This window comes from Phycodurus eques, chromosome 21 (genome assembly GCF_024500275.1).
Source record: "Phycodurus eques isolate BA_2022a chromosome 21, UOR_Pequ_1.1, whole genome shotgun sequence".
Classification (NCBI taxonomy): domain Eukaryota; kingdom Metazoa; phylum Chordata; class Actinopteri; order Syngnathiformes; family Syngnathidae; genus Phycodurus; species Phycodurus eques.
In genome coordinates, this window is record NC_084545.1 from 6,818,080 (window position 1) to 6,838,496 (window position 20,417).

Consider the following 20,417-nt stretch of genomic DNA (forward strand, 5'->3'; position numbering starts at 1 on the left):
TCGGGCCATTTCTGACTGAGCGGAACAGTGGAACAACGCCCAAATTAAGACCGCTTGTCGGTATGCTTGTACCCCACGTTACTGGGTGGCAAACTTCATCCTGCCACTTTTTTTCTTCCACTAATTACGATCCAGTCACAGGACAGTCCCTGATGGTAATGGTCTTCTCAGAACAGTGTCATATTGGTACACACTCTGACGTGGTCTTAAAGTGTGCCTCCCTAAAAATAATGCAATGAGTCAGGACAGCTCCAAACACAGCTGGCTGACGGGTGTGCAGGAAACCTGCAAAACCTCTTGATGCTTAGGCACATTAAAGCGGACTGCCATCAGTCTGTGATGGAGACATGAGAGGTTTGTGTTTTGTTCTGGTGGCACAGTGCTGCAGTCAGGGCTGCACTGACAAGTCCCTGAGGGTAATACTATAAGAGGAGCTCTGTTTACGACGGTACCGACATATGCCGTTTCGAGGTTACAAATAGTGTGCCGTGAACTAGCTTGAACAGCCGCATTAGAATACATTGTACTTAGTGTTTTCATGTGATTATATTTGGGGCCTCAAAGTGTTTTTCATACAAATATTTTACTGTACTTCTGACTTTACTACTGCGATGGCGTAGGTTAAGTGTACGGCGCATTCAGACTTGGGTACAAATTCAGGTTACGTTGCTGCCATAAACAGAGGACTCCTGCAGATGAATATTTTAGGAGTTCAACTGTCTTATTTTCTTCAACTGCTGATCTGGTGACCCACTCAGATTTTCTAAGTTTTCCACTACACAAGCAGATGCACAATGAGGAATGTTGTTCCTCTAAATTGTATTGATGTTATTAATGTCTCATCAACCTCTCAACTCATGTCATAAATGTGTCAAAAAGTATTTACGGCCCAACGCCGCCAAAAACAACTTCAAATCCGATGCATTCCTCGGGAAATAGCATTACGTGGCATTTTGGAGAAGTAGAACTCCTACATGAATGGCCGACAGTACTTTACATCACACACTTGATGTGATAATTATCAGTTCTTCATACATCCCTTCTAGGCGCTGTTGACAAAGGGTGATGAGGGACTGCACAGCTGCCCAAGGCTGTAAGCCAGCCACATTAAAAGTGAGTCTCATGAGGCAGCGTGTTGTCACAAGTGCATCGCACACAATGATAAAGTTACTTGTCAGCTTCCTCCAGAACTGTGGTGTTTGATTAGCTGCATTCTAGAGAACATAAGTAGCTGAAAAGTGTCATCATTGCAAAGTCAGATTACAAGAATGGGTTGCTCATTTCATGGACAAATGCTATTCAATGTTAAGTTAGCAAACATTTGCAGATGTGTGCATTCCAATATCCCGGAAGACATAAGCTTCTCCACATTCTCAGGAACAAGTAGGAATGCATCACTACGAACACTTAGCTATCATGCTAAAATCCAAATTGCTATATACTCCCACAGTCTACAGTCTCTTTCACACAGAAAATTGCTCAATGTACCTATCCACCATTGCCTTTTACACAGAAAACACCTGTCGGACAGCGACAATTGCTTTTAACAGCAGGGGAACTGAAAACGTAACACACTTACACACTGACGCCATCCCCTCTCTGTTGCATCCTGATACTATCGCTGGGGTCCTCAGTTTACTATGCAGTTCTGTTCCTATGGCAGTGACATAACCAGAGTTTTTCGCAAATCACTAACCTATGCTAATGCATAAGTTATAATTACAGTTAACATTATTATGAAAAACACTCTTGGCTCATAAACATAAAACAATCAAATGGAAAACATATGGCTATAACTGAGCATTTAAACGTCTTCTTATGCCACTGTGCCAACTACCTCATTGTGCGCCATATGGATAACCTCTGGTCACCTTGAAATGGCAACTCTCATCAACTCCTCATACATAAACAACATAAAATTTATTTATCATATTTAGGACAGCTGCTTACCCACACATTGCATTTTTCAGCTATATTTCCTTTACTCAGATGGGTATTTGGACGGGACGTTCAGTTAACACGAGTGACTGGTATGCATCACTCGGACCGATTGTTCACCATACAATGCTGTCATAAATTGACAACTACATGTGCTAAATCAATTTCTCAGGGACAAAGATAAGGCCAGGTGAAATTCTATTTAACTCATCCCACACTGGACACCACCTTTTCCAACTCCTTCTCCTGTGGTAGGTGCCAGAGAAAAATGAACACCAAAACCACCCGACATTCCAACAGCTTTTCTGCCCTTGCTATCTACTTTTTAAACAGCTGACTTGCAAGTTCTTTGGAGTGCTACTTTTCCTGTATTCACCATTGTAGCTCTATCACCATCTGCGTCATTTGCACGCTTCTGTTGTTGATCAAATTTACTTCACTATTGCACACTGTATATAACTTATTGAGTCTTTGTAGATTTGTGTATAGGTCCTAAATTTTGTTAAGTCTTTTTTGCTACCGGTTTAGTACTAGTAAACCAATAATGGGTATCAAATTCATTCTGCTTTTTGACATATGTGCCCAATAAAGATGATTCTGATTCTGATGTGTTTTCCTGAGAAAACTGTTACTGAATTTGACAACAAATATTCACAGGTTGTCAACTGAGATTTCCCAGGTCAACAGTTCAGAACATTTTGAGGTTACGAAAGACGTAACCATGAGTCATCACACAGCACATAAAGGCTTGCTTAGTTACCGCCAAACTTACTGTTTTTCATTAGTTTTACAATAAGGGCTTAAAAGTGCTTTTCATAAATAGTACAGTAGTTATGACATTACCACTGTGTTCGGGTAGGTTGGTGATAAAACTACAGTGCATTCCGGCTTGCATACAAATATGTATTAGCTCGCCGCCATAACAACGGAACTACACATAAACAGAGGACCCCCTTTATCTAAAAAAACCAAACAATTGTGTGATAAGTAAGATGAACAAGATGGGAAGAAAACGAGTAGAGGAGTGAAGCAAAGAAGCGGGAACAAGTGAGCGCCTGAAACACAGACAAGAGTCCCTGCACAATGATTCAACTTCCTTCTGACTTCTCACTTCCTCTCACGCCAGCTCTCCTCCAATAGTGGGGCGGTAAGAAATGTGGCTCAAATTAGAGTTTCCGCTCAATGGGGGAGGCTGAGAAACAGGAAAACAGAGGGAGGGGACAGAGCAACTTCCCGCATTTGCCAAAAAAATACAAGTTTGTTAGCTCATCTCTACTTTGTAATCTCTCCAGACACGACGATGAGGGGTCCATGTAAAGCTTGTAAGGGGTTAGACAGACAGGAGGGTAGCACTCAGCAGTTACAAGCATGAGATTACAGAAAAGGGTGTGCGTTAGTGAGGCTGTAAAAGATCAACAGGCCCCGGCCAATGTCATTCCTCTGAGAAATTAGCGAGGTGCATGAGATTGAAAGGGGGTGTATTTCGATTGATGGCACCTTACACAATGACTACACTGTTCTACGTGAACAACGATAGCTCATGACCGGCGGGTGGTGCAGTGGGGGCCCTCCCAGAATGAACACCCTGAAGGTAGCATAAAAGGGAACTGAGCGTCTTGAGATATTCCCAAACAAAAGTGGTGAGAGGGTCTTCAAAAACAACAATGGTATCCATCGAGTTAGAGGACAAGAGATGGGGGGGGAGATATGTACTTAAAAGCAAGAGAGACAGAGGGATTGCTGAGACAATTACAGGCTTCATCCTGAGCAGCAGGCTTTTCAAGGGAATATCCACCCTCTGTGTGTGTGTGTGTGTGTGTGTGTGCGGCGAGTGCCTACACACTCTGCTCTGCCAACACAACATATTAGCACAAAGATCCGTTTCTCAGAAGAGACTTGCCTAACAACGCTTTAACGGTTTCACAGGCAGAAAGGGAGAACTGGACAAACCCGCACACAACTACAAATATCAAGAGAGAATAAGATAAACCATCATAAAAGAACACCAAACTTAAAGAGGACCCCAGCCGTATGATAAGAAAAGTGTAAAACTCACGAAAGAAGTGTTTGAATAGGTTAGCCATGTCCATTTTTGGCTTGCCGCCGCCGCCTCGCCTCTCTGTAGCCGTCTCCCAGCTGCTCTCACGTCCTACTGCAGCTGGAGAGTTATTCCATGTGAACACGCAGAGAACTGGGGATGGGTGGGGGTGGGGGGACCGCCCACTGCCCGGCTCATGTGACCGGGAGGAGCCAATTAGAGTGGGAGCCAGGGAGGCCCAGAGCATAGGCCTCATGGAGAGGGGAAGAAGGAAGGAGGTGGAGGAAGAGGAACGGGGGGAGCTGCTGAACTCAGAAGAAAATGAGATGTAAAGATGTAAAAAGGAAGGCAAAGAGCTATTTTTGGGTGGTGGATTTTTGGAATTTAAAGTAAATGTTTTCCTCTGGGGGTGGCGTTACCAACTGGGTGATTCATGAACTGCTCACCCATCGCATGACTGCAGTTGTTTGTAAAATTTGACATGAATCCTCTCCTACACACATCAAAGCGGCTCATACTCTGATGCATTCTTTCAGGAGGATGACACCACTCCACGCCCAAACACAGACTTTTTTTTTTGTTTTTTGTTTTAAATAAAATGTTTTTCACCCACTCGTTCACAAAAAAAATTTTGTAATCGCCCACAATTCTCCAGGTAAAATGTTTTTGAATGCACTAATAGATCAGGGTGGCATATTTAAAAGCTTCTTATGACTGTAATTATAATTTTACAAGCCGCTCAATTCTCTTCAGCATAAGGGCATGTTTACTGGATGTAAACCTGAGACTTGACCATGTCTATGAGTGCGTTTAGTGCGTCGTCCGTGCAGCTGTTCACCTGTGCTTAGTTCACGTACGTATGCATGAAGGTATGGAGTCGTAGCGAGGCTCGTGTTACGCGCTGCACACCTTACAAGCAAGCTTCCAAGTGTGGCAATAAAACAATCACATGCTTGTAAATTAAAAGGTCATTGGAAAGGGCAACATGATATTTGCAAGTCATAACAACCTCAACTCGTTTTACTATCATTTTTGAACTGTTGCCATGCTACCAGGAAGAGAATGTTCCCATATCCTGAAGATAAGATATTTGCACACACTGCAGCGTTGAATACAATTAGATTAGAATTAGAACTCCAGGACGCTTAATGTGTTCTCTACCCCCACGGGCCAGATTGGACCCCCTGACGGGGCAGTTCTGGCCCACGGGCTGTACATGTGCACCACTGTTCTCGCTGACAAACACAGGACATCCATCCATCCATTTACCTCCGCTTATCGGAGGTCTGATCGCGGGGGGAGCAGCCTAATCCCTCTCCCCAGCCACTTCTTCTAGCTCTTCCGAGAGGATCCCGAGGCGTTCCCAGGCCAGCCGAGAGACATAGTCTCTCCAGTGTGTCCTGGGTCGTCCCCGGGTCTCCTCCCGGTGGGACATGCCCGGAATACTTAAACGGGGTGGCGTCCGGGAGGCATCCTAATCAGATGCCCGAGCCACCTCATATGGCTCCTCGCAATGCAGAGGAGAAATAATCTTTTAAAGAAACAAGAATTGACACACACTAAAACCGCATATGCTTTGGTCCAGTTTGGTATGCATTTTCACTCTAAAGAGGCTAAAATATCCAACAAGAACGGACTCACTTTTCAGTACCCCATTCGTTGGGGTGCTGGCTGCAGGGTTACGCTTCGAAGGTTCCGTATGGTGATTGGCTGACAGAATAGTTTACCTTCTTCCAAGAAGCTATATAGTAATGCACGTACAGCAATGTTTTTGGTTTAAGACAGAGAATGTGTGACAAGGTCTCAAGGGAAGAAGGATTTTTACCCAGCGTGTCCTTGAGGTTCTTGACAATGGAAGCCTTCCTGGCGCTGTTTTTCCTCTCCACATAGTTGGACGGCACGAAGCCCGTTTTGTTGGTGGCATTCCGGACTCTCCACCAGGACTTGGAGTCGTCGAGGAGCCAGAGGCGCTCGTTCTTCTTGATATCTAGCTCCTGGTCCTGCTGGGCCATGTAATCAAACTTGGCAATGACAATCACCTCTTCTGTCATCTTGCACAATGGGAACTGCAGAAGAGGACAAAGAACACATGTATTTTTTTTTAAATGATCCATTTTTAACTAAATGACATTAACTCCTACATGTAGTTTGTACAGGTCACCAATGTTTTAGAATCACCAAGGAACAGCCTACTGCAGTAATTGCTCAAATTTGGGGGCTTCCAATGCAGTTACTCAACATTTGGGCCAACTCTTTCTTCATGCATTGCTACATTTCAATTTGTAACTTGAGATGCATGTTTTTAAGTCCAAGCAGCAGTTTCCCTCCAGGGGAACAATAATAAAATCAACAAAGAAACAAACATGCTCAATGACAAAATCTTGCCAACAGATACTGGAGAAAAACTGATTGCAATGGTTCCAAAGAAACAGGTCAATATTTGGGTTTTGACTTAATGCTCTTGAGATGGGTTTGCCAGTTTGGACAGACATCCATGTTTCGTGTAATGATTCTCTTTCAAAACGGTGAAATATATTTTCTGAACAAACACATTTGGTTATCCACAAATCCATAACTTCAATGTCCAGTTTTTGTACAACATAAGCAGCATAACTGCATTTAGAAGACGTGACTAAAATCGTTGCAGCTGTACCTGTACCTCATCAAAGCTGATGACTTGAAGGGCTCTGACACTTCACTGCTGGCCTAAAAAAGAAAACGAACAAAAACGATGCAATAAGATTTTAAAATGACCACTCTCTATCAAGGTCCCCTATTTGGACAACGCTCTCTCTTTTCCATTCTAGAGTCCGAGTGTTAAACATTACCGACGTTACAGACATAAACTGCAACATTTGTCCAAATACAATAGAGTCCAGAAGAGCACAATGCTGAACAGATGCCAGCTACTATTGGCAAAGTTTCTTCTCTGCACACACAATTTCCCTCAGCCAACTGTGTTGTTGAACCAACAGTTATGAATGACTATTGTTTGCAACTTTCAACACAAAAAGCTGCCGAAGAGATTATTGACATTTTCTGATATTTTGTGTAAGGATTGCTTCCTGTGAGAAAACAGCCAACGACTGTCCATTGTTTTTCATAAAAAAACATATTTCAGACTGAAGCAGTTTGGATGGTCATTTCTGCCAGTACTGCGTTTTGCAATTCCTCACTTGAAAACTAATGAGGGTTATGTTTTAAATCAAGCATTGGACTTTTATTATCTTTAAGTAAGTAATGCTGTGTTTGTGAGTCAATGCTTGCTTCATTAGGCAGGGATGTTGCTCATCACAAGAACAGCAACACTCCGCAGGCATTCTCCAAGTGTGTCACTACAGAACAAACAGCAACATTCAACCACTGGTCTTATGACAAATTCTGCCATTAGCGCTGCTACACCATGCTAATGTGAAGAGCTTGGGTAGCATCGACAAGAGTGAAGAAGCATCGAATCATCTATTTGCCTGCTTCAATGTCTGGTTTTTGGTTCTACCTTTAACCTCTGAACTGACTTTAGGGACCAGACACTGACCTCATTGATCAGGAGCTCTTGATTTAGTTTTCATTTGAGGCACTGGTTTTGGGTCTCGGTTTCAACTGCAGCTGGCCCTGGTACCGGCCAAGAACATGATCCTTGGCAAACACAAGGACCACAGGGAGCTAAACCAATTTTCAGCACGATTAGGCATGAGTGGTAATATACATAAATAATCACAAGGTTGCGGTCAACCCTTCTTTAATATCTTCAGGAGGTGTTGAGACATTTATCATTTGCGGAAACAGCCCGGGATAGAGTCATGAGACCACAATATAGTAGAACAATTCTACAAAATTCAAATATACTGTACCGGTCGTCCTCGGTTTACAATGATACCGACATACATGTCAATGTAACGAGTGGCGTAAGAATACATCCTCACAAGAAGGCACAAAGTTACTGTCATATGTGCTGTTTTTCGTTTAATTTTCTATTTCTATCAACATGTTTTTCATACAAATATTTAGTGTAATTATGTCTTTACTACTGCACGAGCGTATGTTAGTGATAGACTACGCTGCATTATGACTTTCAAATTCAGAATGGAATGGAACTACCTGTATATCCCAAACAAATGCTGCCTTTACCAGGTTTAAAAGGAAAGGGGATGCTGAATATCTAGCGCCGTTACGAGTAATGGTAGGTCTTGAATCTGGTGAAAAACCCCTGTCGGACCTTGATAGTTTCATCTAATGCTTTGACTCCTTCTAAAACTCCAATCGAGGTAATGAAAATTGAAAGACGTCAGAATTTAAGTCAATTTCTATACATTCTATACTCATTTCCTCCATTTAGCTAATTATTGGGAGTCCAACTTTTCCAGTGCCAAATGGAATGCTTCCAAGCTAAAAAAAAAAAAAAAAAGACAAGTTTCAAGGAAACAAACACAACAGTATCTTAGAGAGTATCGGGGATTGTACCCAAGGTTGTACTTGTTTTTGTTTTGTGCTGAATGTGCTGCTTCTCTTCTTGCAACATCCCTCCGCGTCATTCCTTTATGACATTTGTGTCATACTTCCCTTTCTAACAATGCTTAAGAGATTCATCAACATAGGAACAACGCTTTCCCCGAATTTCCACTTCCACTCGGCACTTAAATCCCACATCCCTTTAGCTACCGAGGCCACTAGCGCGGGCGGCTGAGCGCTAACTGCACATTAACTCTGCAGTGACTTGCAGCCGTGCAGATGTGAGGGAGGATCAAAAAAACCCAGCAACAGATGCTGCAAGCCAATCGCTCAGCTGCAGCGCGAGCCAAGGCTGCTTGTCCAGCCAAAGCCCTAAAACGCCAGGGCAGACGGGTCAAACTGCTCGAACGGTGTCACATCCACAGTCCATTTGCCACACACACTGTAAACCATGAAGCAACCTCATCCCCAAGCATTATTGTACTAATCTACCCAAGTATTCAAGTTTTATTCCCCCTACAGCTTTCTTGAATGAAAGACACTTCCAGCTGGATTTTTTTTCGTTCCACCTTTTTGTTTCTACATCTCTAAATAATATGTCTGAAATTAGGTCAACTGAGTCTAGAATACCACCCCCTTTCTGACAATTTCCTGCATGGAAGATTGTAAAAGCTGCTGTAAGAAATATTAATTCAGAAAGGCACAGTCGGCTTGTTTTGTAGTCAAGGTCAACATGGACAGCCGGACCACATGGGATGGTAGACAGGTGGTCAAGTGTGGTGGAAAATGAAGGGTTTTCCGTAGTTAAGCGTGGCTCTCTTTCCCACTTTAAATCTATAAAGTTAGTGACAAGACAAACAATAAAAGGTACATCCTTGTTTCTTTTAACAACACCCATTAAAGCATCACTTCCTGTTACCTAAGGAATGCTAAAGCAAATGCACTTTTATGTGTCGTGTGGAAAAAGCTCGAAGTTAAAAAGGACACTGACAGAGGCAAATTTATCTACTGTCGTGATAGCTGCTGTGGGTCAAAGACGGGTCACCCATCGAGATTATCAGTAATCCACTCGCATTCACAACCGTGCCAACAGTGCTCACAACTGGCTTGCCAGTCACCAACACTGTATCGTAAGAGAGGCATCTGGTACAGGTGAGAATGAAACACCATGACACCTTTTTACAAAGTATCCAATAGGAACATTTTGAAAATGTGAATGACTTAAGCGGCACAATAGCATCTCTGTCTCAAAACCGCGTAGTTACATTTTACACCAAAGTATTTGTTGGAGTTGTCAATAACACTTGATACGGTCCTTCCCACTTCGGTGAATGCCAGTGCTTCTTTTTGATGCTTCGAATTAGGACCCAGTCTCCCGGTCCAACCAACTTGGTTTCCTGCTGGGAAACATGTTTACTTTCAGCAGATACTTTTAAATCATTTTGTTTCTCTAACAACTTTCTCATGTTATCAGCTAAGTTTGTTTCGTCATCAAGTTCCCATTTTTGTTTAAACAACGGAAGTCTATAAGGTCTTCCAAACAATGTTTCGTAAGGTGTTAAACCTGTGGTACTTGTAATGTTGATGTACATTTTAACGAGGTCCAGACACTGTGTCCATGACCTTCCTGTCTCTTCCATACATTTTTTCAATCTATTTTTTATTGTCCCATTCATTCTTTCCACGAGACCTGCACTCTGAGGGTGGTACGCACAATGGTTTTTCAAATTAATGTGGAACATGGTTCCTATTTTATTGATTATTTGATTTACAAAAAAAATAAAATAAAATATATCTAACAGTATTTAATAAAAACAAACCACAAATGACTGTTAAGCAGGCAACACACTCCAATAATCGGGCCAAATTTGAGCATTTGTCCTCTCGTACGATCAAAGTCAGCAAGGCCCGATTGTCAGATAGCTCAAAGATTATCCTGACCGACTATCCTCTGGTGTGGGGTGATTTTTCCTCCATTATTTGGTCCAAAAAACAGCCAAGGATGACAGCTGCAAATATAAAACCTGTTCAATATTGCAGATTACAAATTCTTGTGTTTCCAAAACAAAGTTCTGCCAAGCCACGGACTCTGTAACTGGGAGTGAAAAAGAACAATGGCGTCTTGACAGTCTCTGTCCAAGCAAGGACAGAGAAATATGTAATAAGTCTCACATTCACTTCAATTAGCATACATGCAAGTTCAACCTGATTTTGACCTCTAGTCAGAGTCTGTTCAGCAAAAATATACTTGTTTTGCCGATCATCTGCTCAACATTACATTCATTATCAAAGGTTGTCTGGACCTGGTTTATTAAGACATAGTATCGCTCTGTCGGTCAGTGGCGATGCTTGTTAAAAACATGCTGTTATAAAACACGCTTTCATTGGTTGTTAGGCTACTCAGGAGAGCACCGTAAATCTCACATTCAAACGTTGTGATACAAGGTTGTCATTCGATAAGAGACGATATGTTAAAAGACATGTACAGTGCAACCACGCACGAGTTATGACACTCTGAAACAACTGACATGACAACATCCGGCAAACCCACAGCTGCAGACACAATGTGGTTGTCTCAGCAGGGTAAAATGAAAGGAGCGCTAGTTAAAGAGCAGCCAAAGTGTCTTCTATGCAGTCCTGCATTGTATAGGGATACAGTAAAGGAGATATGACATGAGAAGATCTAACAGTGTTGGATTTCACTAAATGGTCTGAAAACAGGCTTTGTAAAAATTGTCACAAGAATGTCTGAAGCCTAATGGGACAAATATAGATCCATCATTGTTAGAGTGGGGGGAAATCGTCATGCTGCACAGCCAGATTGCTGCGGCACTGACACAGTACAGCATGAGCTCACAGAGGCAGACAGTAACCTAATCCCTGTGACAGCCTGCTAAAATCACAGGGCTCTCGCCTTCTGGAATGTGCTCTGTATGCTCACTCGCCCCCTCTGGCACTGCGACACTTCCTGCGACTTACACCAAATCCTCGATTTTTAGCCACAAGTCTCCTTCAAGCGGCCTCGTGAAGGCGCGATTTTCACATGGAACTGCAGCAATTGAAGCCCACGGGACGGCATCTCATCGCGGCTGTCCTAGATTCTCCCAAAACAAAACAGCAGCATCACGTCAAAGGGTCATGGGAGACTTGGTGGGCCAACTATGAGACAGGAAGTGTGGACAGAGGGGTGAGCGGATGATGGGAAAATTATCCATTCTGACAGAAAGCAGGCTTGACCAAGTTCCGATTTTCTTTGTAGTGAGGCAAAGTGACATTATCTATGTGTCGCCGTTCAAATCAGGTTCGGGGCCAATTGAAACATTTACACCAGTGCTTCTGTGAGCATGTCAAAAGCGTATTTCATAAGTCTCAAGCTGAGCAACAAGGCCACACATAACTGCATGAAAGCAGTTGGCTAAGCACCCTCTGGATAAATGCCTGCAGTGTAGAATGGCCCAAAACAAACGGTGGGAAGACACAGGGATTAGAAACAGTGTTTTTAAAAACAAATTTACAATTTACCACAAGGACTTAGAAATGTTTTTTTTGTTTATTTTATTTGTGTTTCACATGCATATAAAATCCCTGTATAAATGGTCCCACAACTGAAAACGCCAAGAGGCGTGGCCTGTTGGAATGGTGTGTGACGTTGCCGAATCTGCATGTGAAGGTCTAGGCGTGAGCTGTGGCTGACAGCAACTCCTTCGTGAGTGTGCCCATTGTGTTCGTGTTCTACTGCTCTCCCTGCGTTCAATAAACATCCGATTTAACACAGTCGACACAATCCTTAATGATCAATTACTTGATTAATCGATTACTACGCCCAGCCTTCGGTAAATGGCTGGATTTAATCAGAAACTACACAAACGAAAAAAATCAAATCATATAATTGGCATGCTTTCACTTCCCCATTGTCACCTCCCATTTCATTACAACAACAACAACCACGAGCGAAGGATGCGACCATGGAGACCACAAAGGAGACAATCAAAAACACGAGTGTAGGGAAACGCAATGATGCCGATTTTGGTTGAGAGGAATGGAAAAGGGACCAGATGCCAAACTGCATGAAGTTGTTGATACACAGGGGTTTGAAGCAAAAGTGGAATACAATAAATACCCCAATGTAAGAGAAAACCTGTTTCTTCAAACCCCACCTACCTATAGTGGAACATCCACATCCCCCCTACGTGTTACTTGAGTGGCTAGTTGTTGTACGGTTTTTTGCTTAAAGTGCACAGGGGTTTGGGCAACACCCGAGCACAAAACAGGCCTGAGGATTACCTCATCAAATTAACTCAGCCGGCAGGAAGGGATCTCCCTGATGACTAATCAATCCTTGCAAAGACATCATTCTGAGCTGAAATGTTTTGCTCTTTTAGTGTCAGGCTACTTAAAACTCTCGTAGGATTAGGGAAGCTGTAAATGACACACGCAATACCCAATCTGTCAGCACTACCAATCTGTCCGCTTCTGAAAAAGGCTATTATTGCCATCAAAACAGTAGCTCACTTGTAAAACCGCGTGTTAATAATAGCAGACGGAGGCTGGTGAAATTAATACGGGGGCTTCCAACATCCTGGCAAATACAAGCCCTCAGGTGCTGTCACAAAATAAGCCACTTGGGAAAAGGAAGTCTGTGAGAGACACGTGTTGGAACTTGTGTAAGAGTATCTCGAGAGCAGGAGGCATTCCAGGTTGCACGATAGTGAAACAAAACCCGTATCCACAACATGCCGTCATAATTTAGCCCTGGGAGTCCGATCTCTTCCACTATGGGTCAATCAAGGAGGCCATTTTAATATGCAATGTCATAATGAAAATTCTAGTGACCACATTTTGGTACGCATATCCTCATTTTCACACCAAGGCAGTGAAAACAATACTTAGCTAGTCAATAAAAACAAAAACAAAACTGAAAGGAGGAAGTAAGAAGTGCTTGTCGCAAAATCTGAATTTTCTCTGCACAAATATAAAATTGAAACCAAACGTCATCACATAATAAATATCAGTAACATATTTTAGAAGTATACAAGAAATTTAAAAAGAAAAAATACTAAGAAAATAATTATAAATAGAATGTTTTGAGTAGGTTTCGGACTCGCCCTCGAAATCCAGAGTCGCCATTCATATTGAAGGTAACGAATGACTTCTGAATTAGAATGGAATCGATACTCCTTGTACTATTCCCTAATAATAGTCCAACAAATCTATCGAACCAGAAAGTGAGTATGATGGCACGTTTTGGCTGCTGATTCTCCCCCCAGAGAAGTTTTTCTTTTTAGTTTAAAATGACATGCTTTAACCAGGATCCCTTGCCGTAACTTGGCCAAAGGTAGAAACCAGGTTCGTTTAGTGCTCGCTGGTTTGGACCAGCTGGCTTATCTTTCGCTAGCTGGCTGGCTACCTAATCAGGGTTAGATATCTGCCACGCTGTGTTGGATCAACTTTATCCCATTCATTCTACCATGTATGCCGTCCAACTCCGCGATGGCTCCTTTTCAGCTTCAGTTGTGGCGTTGCCATGAATATCCGTGCAGCTCTTCGGGGTTAGGCTACTGGACGCCTCCTTCCACGATCTCGTTGGAGGGCTATATTGTAGCTATAACTGCGTACATGCACAGAAACTATGCACAGTAATTCTAAATGGCGTCACCCATAAACAAAGGCTGAAAATTGTGAAATATTTAGTTATTTTTACATAAAGCAGCATTGCAGCTCTTGTCAGAAAAAAAAGTTAGTAGTATGTTATTCTTTGATTTGCTGTGATTCAAATCCTACAATTCTGATTCTGCATTTGTTTTTTTCGGCAGACTCGAATGCCAATTTGAGTCACCACCAATTTATGCATAGCCCAAGTTTTGAGTATGAGAATCAAGTCAAAACAATGACAGAATTTTATTATGAGAAATAAATCGTAATTTATGAGAATAAAGTTTTCACTTTATGAGAAATATGTCCAAATATAAAGAGAATGAACCCTTGATACAAGAAAAGCAGGAATTGTAGAAAATAAAGTCAGAATGCCACCAGAAAAGTCTAGTATGAGACTTTATGAGAATATATGAAGTTTATGAGAATAAATCTCTAATTTTATGACTGTGAAAACGGGATTGTAGAAACTAAAGATGTAGTATTTAGGAAATTAAAGAAGAATTTTACAGGCCTAATTTTATGATACGGGTTACAATTTTCAAGAACAATGTCAGGTTTTTTTCTGGAGAATTAAGTCAAATTAAAGAAAAAAATGGGAATTGTAGAAAATAGTCGTAATTTTACTACAAACTGATTCATCTTGAGAATTGTTTTTTATGGAAAAAGTTCTACTCTTATTCTGGAATAAAGCCCTATTGTTCATAGAAAAGTCTTAATTCTACATTACAAAATATTCTTATTTTTATGAAAATAAATCCCTTATTATGAGGAAAAAATGTCAGAATTTTACAAAATATGGTTCTAATATCTTGAGGGAGAAAAAGCTGTACAAGCACTGTGCTTACGGGCACAATTTCACAAAATAAGAAATCATAATTATAATTAATAATAAAATAATGTAAATAATTTTACAAGACTATTGTCATATTTTTTTCCTTCACATTATGGCCTTAAACAGGGTATTCCGCTCCTACAGCGGTGACGTTACCCAAAATTGTAGAGAACGCACCGACCGGAATCTACCACTAACGTACGAAAACACAGTAGTTAAGTCATAATGTTCCTTTTTTCACACTTACAGGTGGCCGTCAGTAAGGTTTAATAATATACAATGTGTCATCTGCCTTCATGCATGAAAGGCCACTGGAAAACATTTGTTAAATAGCACTAGTGAAAATTAGAAAATAGTAGCGTTCAGATTTGAAAAAAAAGAGATCAAACAAAACACATGGCTGAAAAAGAAACTTTCCTAAGCCACTTAGTGGAGTAGTGCGTCTCCAGCTTGTCATCTGACCGTGGAAATTTTGAGCCACATTAGCTTTTTTTTTTTTTTTTTTTTGGCTGTCACGAATAAGCGCAGTTGGGATAGATTCTGGGCTGCTGGAGTCCGACGGAGGAAGAGAAGAGCACTCAAATAGAAAGAGTCTGTCGCACAATAGTCATGACTAGATAAAACAGCTAAAAAATAAATAAATAAATAAAAATTCTAAACTGCCAAAGCCTAGTTGTCATCAGAATCAACAACTGGGTGAATGCGGATTAGGGTTTTAAAAAAAGAAAAATGGCCTCATCGCTGCAGTGTCAACACGCCGAGCTGAATAAAGCTTTCATGCCGTTATGAATTCTCCAAGTTATGAGAAAGTGAGTTATGTCAGGGCCTAGCAGCTTAAGAAAACAACCAAGCCTCTACGTTCAAACTCTCACCGAGTTCCACCAAAATGTGTGTGTACAAGTGAGACTTGCTTTTTTTCTTTAGCTTTGTTAAAGGTACAGAAATAAACAGTTTCTGCATTATAACTAATTCATTGCAGCTCCATGTGCATGACTTGGCCAAGCGAACCAGTATAATACAGTCATCCCGACACAAACAAATAAGAGTTTCACAACTTGTGACTTCGTAAAATGCAGTGATATTCGTCATTTTTTGCAGACAATTAAGAATATATGCCTGTGAGTATTGTTAGATTGTCTGTCTACCTGTGTTGCTTGTTTTGTGCGCAAATATCCATTGCTTAAACTGTTAGAACACCGCCACATAGAGGCTATTTGTTAGCCTGTGTATGGCGTTTAACATTGATTTAGCAGTAAACTAGGGAGCGTTAGAGTGAGGGTACAGGGAGAAGAGATTGTGAGGGTAGAGGACTTTAAATACTTTGGGTCAACAGTCCAGCGCAATGGTGAGTGTGGTAAGGAAATGAAGAAACTGGTCCAAGCAGATTGGAACGGGTGGAGGAAGGTGTCAGGTGTGTTATGTCGCAGAAGAGTCTCTGCTAGGATGAAGGGCAAATTTTATAAGACAGTGGTTAGGCCAGCCATGATCAGAATCAGAATCATCTTTATTTGCCAAGTATGTCCAAAAAAACACACACGGAATTTGTCTCCGGTAGTTGGAGCCGCTCTAGTACGACAACAGACAGTCAATTGACAGAGAACACTTTTGTGACATAAAGACATTGACAAAAAAAAAAAAAAAAAAAAAAACAGTCACTGAACAATAAAGGGTTGCTAGTTGTCTGGTAATGCTGGTACATTTTTTTTTTGAAAATTGTGCAAAAGATGCAGAGTCCTCTAGCACTTATAGCAGTTTGAATGACTAATATTGCAATAGTCCGGTGCAATGACCATTGTGCAAATGGTGCCGAGACTTCAAGGAGTGTATGCAGTTTAAAGTGACAAGTAGTACGATGATGATGTACGGATTAGAGACCGTGGCACTGAAGAGACAACAGGAAGCAGAGCTGGAGGTGGCCGAAGCTAAGATGTTGAGGTTCTCTCTAGGAGTGACCATGTTGGATAGGATTAGAAATGAGCTTATCAGAGGGACAGCCAAGGTTAGATGTTTTGGAGAAAAAGTCAGCGAGAGCAGACTTAGATGGTTTGGACACCTCCAGAGGAGAGAGAGTGAGTATATTGGTGGAAGGATGATGAGGATGGACCTGCCAGGCAAGAGAGCTCGAGGAAGACCAAAGAAAAGGTTGATGGATGTAATGAGGGAAGACATGAGGGCAGTTGGTGTTAGAGAGGAGGATGCAGGAGAAAGGCTTACATGGAAAAGGATGACACGCTGTGGCGACCCCTGAGGGGACAAGCCGAAAGGAAACGAGGAGGAAGATAATGAACAACAGGCAAATTCAATTACAAACTCCTTATCTGTGTGTTTGTGTGCACGCAGATGCGCGTAGCATTTTAACTGCAATGACAGATTCCTTAGCAGCCAATGTGTTCATTTCAACTTTCATATGGTAAATAGGAAGGAGTATTAAGGCCTCATTGATAAAAATATAAACAAGAATAAAGTTGTGAGGGTGATAGGACGAGATCTCGACTGCGGATAATGAAAATCCACGAATAATTCACCTGCCCTTGTAAATGCTGTGAAAACAATAAATTAAATAAATGAAGCGCAGGTACGTGGCGGATCATTCAAAACAAAAAAAAACACAAATAAGAGGAATCAGGTCATACAAATGTAGTGTCTTATTGAATAGTTGTATCTTGGAGAAAAAACTTTTATACATTTTATCTTGAAAAATATATAACTATTATCGTAATATTACTGTTTATATCAAAAACAGACGTATTCTTGTAATATTACAATTCAAATCTAAAAAATAAATGTCACAAACTATCAGATTTTTCTTGAAAATATACAACTTTATTCTAAACTTAAATCCTAATTTTAAAAAAAAAACATGACTCATCTCCTAAGTGTCCATCATCGTGTTTTTTCTTGAAAACATACAACTTTATTCTCATGTCTGACTTGAATCTTGAAAAGCTCTTTATTCCCAAAACCACATACATTTCTCTTGAAAGTATGCAATTTTATTTTCATCAAGTTACAACTTTAATCCAGATGACGTTTTTTCCCCTTAAAACGTAACTTTATTGTCGTACAACTTTAATCTCGAAATTGTCTTCCCCGTACCAAAAAAATACTTACTTTTTACAAAATGTACAACTAAAAATATTTCGACCTCAATATCGAAAATACGTTTTTTACCACAAAAACTTTATTCGTTTTAATTCCGAATACCATCATACAATATACTTTTTTAAAACATATATTTTAATTAATAATTCAAGCAGGGCGTCTCACATTAGAAAATGCTAACACATTCGGAGATGCTAACTGCCTTCTTTTCGTTTCAGCGGAAGAATTAATGCACGTTTCGCCGGCTTCACGACAATTTAACCTGTACTAACTTTCTAGAAGCACGTCGCGATACGTTGCCAAGCTAACAATGAAGCTGTTGTTTTAAAAAATGGAACACGGTTATGAGAGTCATGTGAAACTAGCCTCTGGTTAGCCACCGTGTGATGAAAGGTTACGTACGGTTGAAGTGTGGGGGGGGGAGAGAGAGAGAGAGAGAGAGAGAGAGAGAGAGAGACCTAGCCTCAGGGCTCGTCTGGATAACAAGCCTCACTGCGGCACCACTGATTTGACATGGCACGCCTTACCTTCCTCTCGCCGACGGCCACCTTTTCTCTTTTTATCCCTCCGTGCGTAAGTGATCCCCAAAACAGCCCGGAGACGTCGCCGGACAGCGGCTAAGTTAAACAATTCTCCACGTCAAGAAGCTCCGTTAGCCGCCGTTGGAAGTTGCATGGCTGTGTGTGTGTATATCCCAGCATGTCATAGGTCCACGGCGTTAGCCTATGCTAGGCTAACTAGCTAGCTCCACTTCACACCAGGTCCCGCCCACTCCTCACGCCATTAGCTGGTTGGAAGAATGGTCGCTCTTCTGATTGGCCGACTGGGTGGTAGGTCAAATACACCACAGCTCCTGATGGAGTTCCACGAACGTGATGGTTTTGCACGATAGTGGACACAAATTAGGTACACTGGCACGAGCTCATGTAGGGTTATCCGCGGGCCACACACGCCCCGCTCAATTGTTTAATCCGGCCCACCGAGTATTTATATGAACAAAGGTCATGTGATATTACACATTTATTTATTCTTTTTAAAATTCATTTATGTAACCAAATAATTGCTTAATTGATTAAATTTGAATAATCAATAAAAATTGCAGTAAAATAAGCAATTTTACATACACACGTAACATGTTTTTCTTTTAATAAATAATTGGTTGATTGCATTAATGTAAATGATAACAATTACAAAATTATGAAAATAAACGATTTGACATGAATTTCACGTGTAATATATTTTAGTATGTAATTAGTTGATTGATTTATTATAAATAATAATTAATTATTTGGAGTAAACAATCTTACATACATTTCAAGTTTAGAATAGTTGTTAGATACAGAATTTTACATATACATCTCATACGTGTTTCATTTATTTTATGAAATAATTGGTAAATTGATTTACGGTACAAAAAAAGACAGCAAAATAAGCAATTTTACATATACATTTAACATTTCTAAAATGTATTTTATTAAATAATTGACTAAATAACATTGTAAATGACATTAAAAGATTAGTAAAATAAAAATGCACGTACACAACATTTTCTATTTATGAAATAATTGGTTTGTTGATTTTTTAAAATCATCAAATTAAAAAGATTAGCAAAATACACAATTTTATATTATATACTTAAGATATTCAACATATTAAATTTTTAAAATATTGGTTAACTTATTGCAAATAATAAGAAGTATTTGTAAGGAAGCAGTTGTACATTGCATTGACTTAGATAATTGGCTTCCTGATCCAATGTAAATAATAAAATAGAAACAATATTTTTTTTCATATATATACTTAAATGTATTTATTTTATTTTAATATTTCTTAATTATTTATGGTTAAAATAATTTGAATTGTCCAGGCAGCAGCATCACTGAGTTTAATAGGGATAGTACATTGTACAGGTGTACCTAATGTACCAGAAACTGCATAATTGCCTCCATCCCTTCAATTGTAGATACAGCAGGGAGTATGATGTCCCAAAAAACTGCAATAAGTGATTCAAAAAAAAAGAAAAAAGTGTCACATCACACAATTAGGTAAAACGTACTATAGTACAATTACTTTACTTTCTATCAGACCAGACCTGATGCCACTTTTTAATGAACTTGTGTGGAGAACAGCAAGTTGCATACACTGCGGGTTTGGAAGGTCCTGCAGCATGCAGGATGCAATCTGTTTCCTGTTTCAAAACAGATGGGCCCTCCTCCACATGTATTCTGAACCCCAAAACAAGACTCGAGGCGCATGACGCCGCTATATACACAGGTGCATCTCAATAAATCAGAATACGGTTACTTCAGTGCTTCCTTTCAAAATGTGAAAATCACATTTACTATGGAAACTGAAAAATGTATTATTGAGATGCACCTGTATGTACACTACTTTTGAAACGTT

The 20,417-nt window shown here is 40.5% G+C and overlaps 1 protein-coding gene across 2 annotated transcripts in view; it reads right to left on the minus strand.

The window, feature by feature from the left end:
- The window catches only part of nck1b (NCK adaptor protein 1b), a 28,821-nt gene extending 10,089 nt beyond the window's left edge, over positions 1–18,732 (minus strand). The window contains exons 1-2 of one of the 2 annotated variants that reach the window (XM_061666740.1): positions 18,542–18,732; positions 5,802–6,042 (exon numbers count right to left, since the gene is read on the minus strand). In XM_061666740.1, coding sequence (XP_061522724.1) covers positions 5,802–6,027 — 226 coding nt within the window. In that variant the 5' untranslated portion in view covers positions 6,028–6,042; positions 18,542–18,732. Of the gene's footprint in view, positions 1–3,994; positions 4,115–5,801; positions 6,043–18,541 lie in introns of those variants that run through there. The other variant, XM_061666741.1, reaches the window with a different exon arrangement.
- Between the last annotated feature and the right edge of the window lie 1,685 nt (positions 18,733–20,417).